Below are 8,828 nucleotides of genomic sequence, written 5' to 3' on the forward strand. Positions count from 1 at the left end.
TATTTATAAGATACATATAAGTTCCTAAGTTCGAATCCCGTTAACAACAAATATTTATATTATTATGTATAAAGATATATATAAGTTTTCAAATCTTACCAAAAACAAATATTTACATTATTATTTATAAATAAGATCCCATCAATTATATATTATTTATACTATTTAAACTTAACTTGAAATTATAAATAATGAAATTATAATTATATAATCATTATTTAGTATAATATTTCAATAAATTATATAAATAAAAATAAAAAATATATAAATATTAATCAAGACGTACGCTAGTAATAATAAATACTACATACGATACAACTGTACAACTGTGCAACCTCAGGTCAAGTCTGTCTGACTAAACAATGCTACTTTTATACTATCATTACATTAATTAAAGACATAAGAATAAAGCATCTAAACTCAAATAAATTATTCTTGGACCAAACAGAGCGTTACTTTGGCGTAAAGATTAAGTTTCAGAATACAAAAGAAACCAAAATCCAGATATAGAAAAAGCCATTAAATTGTTTTGTTTCTTTTGTAAACATTATCTCGTATGGAGCCCACTAACTTAAATTAAAAACTCAATTTTTACTTTTTAGCTCATCTTGTTCATTTTCTTGAAAACCCAGATTAAAAATCCAATCTTTTTGTTGAATTTAGAAGAATTAGAAGAATTGAATCATGAACTGGCGAGCAATTGCTGGGTCACTACAAATCTTGGGTGCCCATTTTTTTCTCTTCAGTTTCACTGTCTTGCTTGTTGCTAAGCTCGATCACTATGTGTTCTACTCTTGGTGGTGAGTATTTTTTTTCCTGTGTTTTTTGTATCTATAATTTGCAATTGTTTGATGAATTAGATTCAGTTATGTTTTGATTTTCATCCGGGGTTGTTTAATTGTTTGATTTCAGTAATTTTATTCAATTTGTCGATGCTTTGTTGTTTTGAATTGATCGGAGATTGTTAAAGATGTGTACTTTGAGTCTGTAATTTTTAATTTGGGTATTCTTGAAAGTCAATTGATGATGGTCTGTTGATGGTTTGATGTTTCAATAGTATTATTATAGCTGGAATTCGATTGTGTAAAAATTATTTCTGGGATGGGAAAAGAAAATACGATTTCGTTTCTTAAGATTGTTCGTACTTGTAACCTCTATGCTATGTTCTTTTTAATTAGGAGAAGAGGTAATAAAATTTACACAGCTTTCGGTTTAAGGGTATTGTCATTATCCTTCCATTTTAGGTGTAAGTCTTTCTACAGCTTATCTCTGCTTAAATTTTTACCTGGGATTTTTTAAAGTTTCTGTTTTTGGATATTTAGGAGCTCTGAACCGCTTAAATTCCTGATTTTGTTTTTGAAATTCAAGTGAAAATTGCAGTTTTGAAATGTTGAGACCTGCCGCAGCTTCAAATCATCCATGATATGCATCAGATTATTCTATATTGAAGTTAAATTGAAGTTACATGTGCGAGAATTTATTTTGGACTTTTTAATTCCAAATTGATTGTTGAGTTGCCTAAAATTTTCACCTGCTTCTGTAAAATTCTTAGAATGATATGAGGAGTTAGTAAACTTAGTAAAGTTCTTCTGGAATTTTTTTCAAAGCACGTGTTTATTTATTTTAAAGAGGGTGGAAAGAGAATATGAGTAGAGAGAAATATAACACTGGACTCACTGCTTTCACATTTTTTATTTTTCTGCTTGTGTTGATAAGAAGACTAATCATGGACGTATTTAATTCAAGGTTCTTTTATTGATTTTTGATATTGTTTAATGAGTTAAGATAATTATTGAAACACAATAAACAGCACTTCCTATTGACTGTTGTTATGTAAAGCTGGACTGCCTGTTGCATTCCATTAAGGTGAATCTTGAAGTCGAATAATGAGCGATTTCATTAGCTGTAGATTTACACTAGTAGCTTTTCGGTTGCTTTTACGGTGAGTTTCTTGAAGGAGGAGATGGGGATGAGGGTCATTGCTAGCTGTGTTGACTTTGGGAATATGTGGCTAGATTCTTATCTATAACTTGAATACTTGAAATTTCTATGTAGCTATACTTTTCGGTGACGTATATTACAGTGCCCACCTATCTGACTATATGCAGATAACTTTAGTCCCGCACATATCCCCCAACCCACAATCTGTACCGTAATTTAATCTTTAATGTGCAGGATTATTTTTGTCCCACTTTGGCTATTCCATGCAGTTGTTTCTCGCGGAAGATTCTCATTACCTGCTCCCTCAGTCCCACATGATCGCCATGTACGGCATTTTATCTCTTGACTATTTTCTGTAATCTGTTGCTGATTTAAGTAGACTAAAAGAATGTTAAATGGATGGATTTCAAATTTTTCCACCGTACAACTACCATGTATCATTTCTTTTTTCATCTTTTTCTACAGTGGGCACCATGCCATGCCATTGTTGCAACACCATTGCTGATTGCATTTGAGCTTCTTCTCTGTATTTATCTCGAGAGCTTGTATGGTATGTCAGCATTCATTAGCATGAAATTCTGTTCTACCAGAATTGATAATGTAGCATTTTGAATGTTATTTTCTATTTGTTTATTTTAGGTTCTAGTATGTTGTAAAATACTTGGCTGCGATCGGACATAATAACAAAAATTATCCCGGACAAAGAATTTATATACTACCAAATTATTACCTACAACCAGTGCATCTTTACCATGATTGCATAAAAACGTTGCTGTTGTATTCATTTGATAAGTAATGTTTACTGAACTGAACAAATATTTTTTGCAGTTAATGAATATGCAGCCGTAAGCTTGAAGATTGTCTTTCTTCCGCTGTTAGCATTTGAGATAATTATCCTTATTGACAACTTCAGGTATCAATACTCACATATTTCACTCTGGGAGGGTATATTATATAGGAAAGTAGTCGCAACGCCTTTATTATATGTCTTTTTTCTCACAATCTCACTGAACTCGTTGGTGGTAAATATGTCTATTGCTTATCGTAGTTTCTTCCAATCTGTTCTTTCACACTTTATCTTTTCCTATTAGTTTTAAATCTGATGGGTAAAGTTCATTCTGTTAATTATCATTATCGATTATAGATGCTTAAAAAATAATTGTTACCTGTATGTTAGTCAAGCACTGTTATATGTATTACTAATTTTAGCATTAATAGCTATAACTTCTAAAACTCTAGTTACCAATTTATTAAAAACAAACTGCATACTCTGTTTCAGATATAATTATTTTCGTGGTGATGAGTTGATCCTGGCGAGTGAGTTTTTTGAAAAGAAGAAATATGTATCTATCCAAGCAAACTATTGAGAATCTTTAATGAAGATTTCACTCTTCAAATTTTAATTTGGGAAGACCAAACAATTAATCGGGCGTGACACTTGTTAGTCTTACATTACGTTGTAATATCTTTGTGCTGTAGTGGGAGCTCCTGCATTGTAATTATTTTCCTGCATGTTATTTATTTGTCTCATGCTTCAGATGCTTATTAATATGGACTTGGGATTCTCTTGGTATTATCCTTTGTATTTTCTCCTTGAGAGCTGTGCCTGAAATTATGTGAGCAGAGGGTTATATGTATGTAGTGAAGGATTAATTTGTAAAGAAGAGATGCTTCACATCTCATTTGGAGAAAGAAGCAAAAATAAAATACGATTAATATTAGTTACAGTTGATGATCATAATAAAACAATGAGAAGCTGCTCACCAGGAGATAATGAGGTCGATGATGTTATGGAGCACTAAATCTTCCATGTATTTTATAATTCATTTTTGCAAGTCATGGGGAACTTCCATGATTTATCTTTTGTTGTGTTCAGAATGTGCAAGGCTTTATTACCAGGAGACGATGATAGCATGAGCGATGAAGCAATATGGGAGACACTTCCTGTAAGTTTTTTAACTGTTGGATTGAACACGAGTTCATCATGAATGTTGCATGTCAATTCTTGTTATGTGTCACCAGTAATGGAAGGTTTCCATCTCTGTACTGCAACTTCATGTTTTTCCTGAACTAGCTGGTAGAATCTGAGATATGTAATAAATGTATAATGCATCTTCCTGATAATTCATTCGATCCTTATCTTCCTTTTTATTCTGTGATGGCTAATAAAGAATAAGACATTTGCAATGCATTTTTAAATATTATGTAAATTTTAAATATGAATAAGAAACTGAATGACTCTTAATTGATTTTAGCATTTCTGGGTGGCCATCTCTATGGTTTTCTTTGTTGCAGCTACAGTCTTTACCCTCCTCAAGCTGAATGGTAACTCTCCCTTCTGATCCATTTTTCTGCATGGGATGTGTTAATATTAGTAAATGGAATTTGGCAGTATGAGCTCAGTCACATTTTCCAGTTCAGTATATATTTTTGTTTTACTACAAAGTCTAACCTTCTGACTCTGTCACTCTCATCATTTTTCCCCTTGTTCATTTTGTTGTTGCAACTGAACAAATGATAAATCCGCATATATAAAACTTGGATTGGGAATTAGCCTCAGAACTTGTGAGGGTCCACCTTGTAATACTACAGATAAGATTATAATGTGAATATATTTGAATTATACCAAGCTGTATATATCTGTTCGGAAAGTGTTAGCTTGGAACAACACAAAATTAACACTTATGGAACAGAAAATTGGTAATTTTTTTTTTTGAAAGTACTGAATACATTATAGTTTACAGGTGAAGTGTACATATGACATTTTTCATGCCAGATACAGATTTCTGTAATTAGTATTGCGACATCACATTTATGCAAATGCAGTTCTGTTTTAATTTTTAAACTATACTAAAAGAAACATTGTGTACGTGAATGTTGATTTTCTGTTCCCTGGTGCCTGATCCACAGAAATATATTGCTTCACAATCACTTCACCAGTCACTTCTAGGTTTCTAAAGTTGAACCTAAATATGTGGGAAAGTGAAAAGTGAAGACTGTACCGAAAACGGGGCATTAAAGATGATATATATATCTTTTATGACACTGAACCACATAATATATTCGTTTTCGCGGAATATGTGGTTTTTATACAAGTATAGTTTCATGTGCAGAGGAAATTTTTTTTGATAATTTTTTATAATTATTCCTGTTGAAATTATTCAGATGTATTTATTTTATTTAGTTAGGGGAGCTGCTATTTTTTTTTCTCAAGTTAATTTGTACTCATTTTCTTATGTGACTACTGTATAAATAACTATGATATTTCTACTCAAATATGTGATCATTTAAACCAAATTTGTGTTGCCAAAAACATGCACAAACTAATTATATTTTCATATGCGAACCACACATTTTTTTTATATTTCTTATCATTATTGCTGTTGTTCGAATGTATTAAATTGTTTGTTTGCAACTTGCGAGGGTTGTTACTCTTTTGTTTATCTTTATGCTATGTTACTCGGACTAGAAGTGTCCGACATGGATACGTGTCTAAGTATCGGACTCGGCAATATTTTGAAAAATATACATGTCCATGTCCGGGTGTCAAGTGTCCGACACGGGTACTCGATGATCAAATGAAGAGTCTGAGTAACATAGTCTTTAAGTTATGTTATACTTATTTTTGTCTGGGACTGCTGTAAAAATGACTATAAAAATTCTGTTCTTAGTTCATTCATTTTTGTTTTGAAGTTTATATAAAATTTTATAGAAGTTTGCTCCTTTATATATTGAGATCTGAATGTCGTAATTGTAATTAGTTTTGTTCCAAGGAATAGATTGTTAACTATTTTTTCTTACATTACCAGTATTATTCTTAATATTTTTTATATTATAGGTGGTTCAAAATAAAAATGCATGCATGAAGTGCACATTTCTCATGTTATATACAGATTTCTGTAATTGGCGCTATGTAAACAGGAGTGGAGGTTTGAACCCACCCAACCACCTTTTTCTGTGACAAAATTTGTATCCTTAAATCCTGTGGAGGGGGTGAGAGTGATACCAATAGGGAAGAGCCCTTTGGCAGTGCTGGCTAGTATTATCTCTTGTTTCAGACTTTCAGCTGAAAATTTCTGATCCCTAAATTCTATTTCAGTTCCTTAATATTTATATTTTTATTTAGGGATTTAAAAAGTATGTTTGTAACTAAGTACCTTATAATTGTTCGTATCATTATTTTTGACCTTTTATTAGTGGGATGATCTGATAGCTTTTGTTATAAATATTTCAGGTGATGTGGGTGCCCTAGGCTGGTGGGACCTATTTATAAATTTTGGGTACTCTTCGTTCTATAAGTATCACATTTATTTGGAAATTTCATTTTATTATATTTCTCTTGCTATCCCGGGCAGAAATGAATGAGCATTAACCCTTTTCCTATTTTGCAGAATTGCACAATGCTTCGCCTTTCTTGTTTGCACAAAGTGGTCCAATCCAATGATTCATAGATCGTCTTACACTCAAGAAGCCAGCTCATCTTCTTCAGCAATTCGATACCTTGACTGGAACAGTGGCTTGGTAGTGCTTCCAGAGGATCAGTCACAAGATGGAATTTGTACTCTTCCTGACATTGGTGGCCATATAATGAAGATTCCTATCATTGTTTTCCAAGTTCTTCTATGTATGCATTTAGAGGTAACATCTGCGTGGTCATTTGGTTTTCTGTTAAGACATGATCAATTCCTGGAATGTATTAACAATTAAGTTATTTTGAGTTTCAGGGACAGCCTGCTAGTGCTAGAGATATCCCTCTTCCAGCTCTCTTTTCTCCCCTTTTTCTACTGCAAGGAGCTGGAGTCCTGTTCGCCGCCTCTAGATTTGTGGAGAGACTTGTGCTTTTGCTGCGTGGTGGTACTGCTACAGGAAGATATTTTGTGTTCTCTTCGAAAGTTCAAGAATGCTTTGGGTTCCTGAATCATGGATCCAGGTATATCTTGATCATGCTTCCAGACCAATTCAAAAAAATTAAGAAGATTCGTCTTGCCTTGATTCGGAATAGTTAGATGCAGTCTTGATAAATACCAGTCTATTGACTTTATAGTCATCTCTGCAAACAGGCTATTGGGTTGGTGGTCAATTGATGAAGGAAGTCGAGAAGAGCGTGCACGACTTTTTCAAAATGGGGCCACTGGGTATGTATTGTGATTCAACCATCAAGATATTCTCACATTGGCGTGTGTATGTGTTTTAAGGGTGTAATTTACAAATTGCTGAGCTTTTAATCTTTTTAGGTCCTCCATGTGTGTATGCATGTAGTTGAATAGAATAAAATGTGTAACTTCTTTGTGGCCAAGAAACAGCTACAAGGAAGATAGAGACCCCACATATAGAAATAAATGCATTCTTTTGTTGGACGATTAATGTTATATATTTCTCTACTCTATTCAAGGCTTGCTTCTTGAATGTATGATACATTATTTACTAACTCCTCTATATTCATCTTCTTTAGTACTGGAAGCTTTCTTGTATTATATTTGGTTGAAGCTATATAGGTTATAATAAGGAAGTTTGGTTGTAGCATTTTATACTGATGTTCATGTCATTTTTCTATTTATGTAGTTATGACACTTTCTGTGGTTATCCACCTGAAATAGTTAAGAAAATGCCCAAGAAGGACCTTGCAGAGGAGGTAATTATGAACGCTGTACTTATTCGTATCGTATCTTTGGTGATTATATATTAGCATATACAATTTCCATGTCTTATTACTTAATGCAAAATAAGCAGTTGTTTCTTGTCATGCCTAATTTAGGATTTATTTAAATCTTATCTAATAATTGTGTATGCCCATACTTTTTTTTTTAGGTTTGGAGACTTCAAGCTGCGCTTGGTGAGCAAACAGAAATTACAAAATTCAGCCAGCAGGAGTATGAAAGACTTCAAAATGTAAGTTCTTACTCGTTTGCTAACCACATATTGTTTGATATTCACAATATTGTTTGATATTGACAATATTGTTAAGACACTGGTACACCGCAGAAATAATAACAGTCAATGATTCAAAATATATATTATGTCTTGAATTTTCTTTTCATTTACTAGATTTAAGTTCAGATGTTATCAAAACCTTGCTGTTTTGTGCAGATCTACTTATATTGTTAATTTACACTAATAAGCAGTGTTTGTTCATATGCAATTGGCTAGGAAAAAGTTTTATGCAGGGTTTGCTTTGAGGGGGAGATAAGTGTAGTCCTCATTCCATGTCGCCATCGTATCCTTTGCAGGTGTTTTCCTTACTGCCGCCATTTTTCAAAAACATCACGAGTACTTTTATTCCTCATTCCTAACATCATTATTGTCTTTATATTTGGTGCAGCAACTGCTCGGAACGATGTAAGAAGTGCCCTATTTGCCGTATCGTTATTGAGGAACGTTTGCCCGTGTACGATGTGTAGCTGTAAATATTAACCTAACTGATGATATTCACTTGTAACTGTGATACAAAAACAGAAAAGGCTAGATATCAATGCAAGAAATCGTTGCACACTTCTGACTGCAGTTTTTTAGAAAAGAAGCAAGTGTTGTGGTCTTAAGAGAAGTGGTGATTTAGAAGTAGTTGTGCAGGAAAAAAAATACTAAGTTCTTTTTGTAAATATGCATTGCACTGTTGGCTTTCTTTAATGTGGATCATGGGAAGCTAGTAAATATTAATATAGCTTTCTTCAACCGCCGAATTGTTTTCTTTTTCTTGCATTTGGGGTATTGGGGAAGGCTATAAAGCTTATTATCTGCTATTCTGCTTCAGTATTTAAAATATTATGAAGTTTGTTATCTGCCAGACAATCTGGCATCAACCAAAGTCAAACTTCGAGTGCAAAGTGAAATATTGTGATTGACGCTTTCAAGCTCTTTCGAGCCTAACCAAGTCTTTTAATTGAGTTAGT

The 8,828-nt window shown here is 33.0% G+C and overlaps 1 protein-coding gene across 1 annotated transcript; it reads left to right on the top strand.

Moving 5' to 3' along the window:
• Positions 1 to 533: 533 nt before the first annotated feature.
• Positions 534 to 8,618, top strand: LOC141712140 (uncharacterized). The gene is made up of 14 exons (XM_074514957.1): positions 534 to 800; positions 2,176 to 2,266; positions 2,407 to 2,491; positions 2,770 to 2,854; positions 3,818 to 3,887; positions 4,197 to 4,266; positions 6,176 to 6,221; positions 6,333 to 6,579; positions 6,666 to 6,871; positions 7,002 to 7,076; positions 7,504 to 7,573; positions 7,750 to 7,830; positions 8,089 to 8,168; positions 8,261 to 8,618. The coding sequence occupies exons 1-14, from the start codon at positions 685 to 687 to the stop codon at positions 8,337 to 8,339; spliced, it is 1,401 nt and encodes a 466-aa protein (XP_074371058.1). The 5' UTR covers positions 534 to 684; the 3' UTR covers positions 8,340 to 8,618.
• Positions 8,619 to 8,828: the final 210 nt, after the last annotated feature.

The sequence above is a fragment of the Apium graveolens genome, chromosome 3, assembly GCF_009905375.1.
Source record: "Apium graveolens cultivar Ventura chromosome 3, ASM990537v1, whole genome shotgun sequence".
NCBI classification, from domain to species: Eukaryota; Viridiplantae; Streptophyta; class Magnoliopsida; order Apiales; family Apiaceae; genus Apium; species Apium graveolens.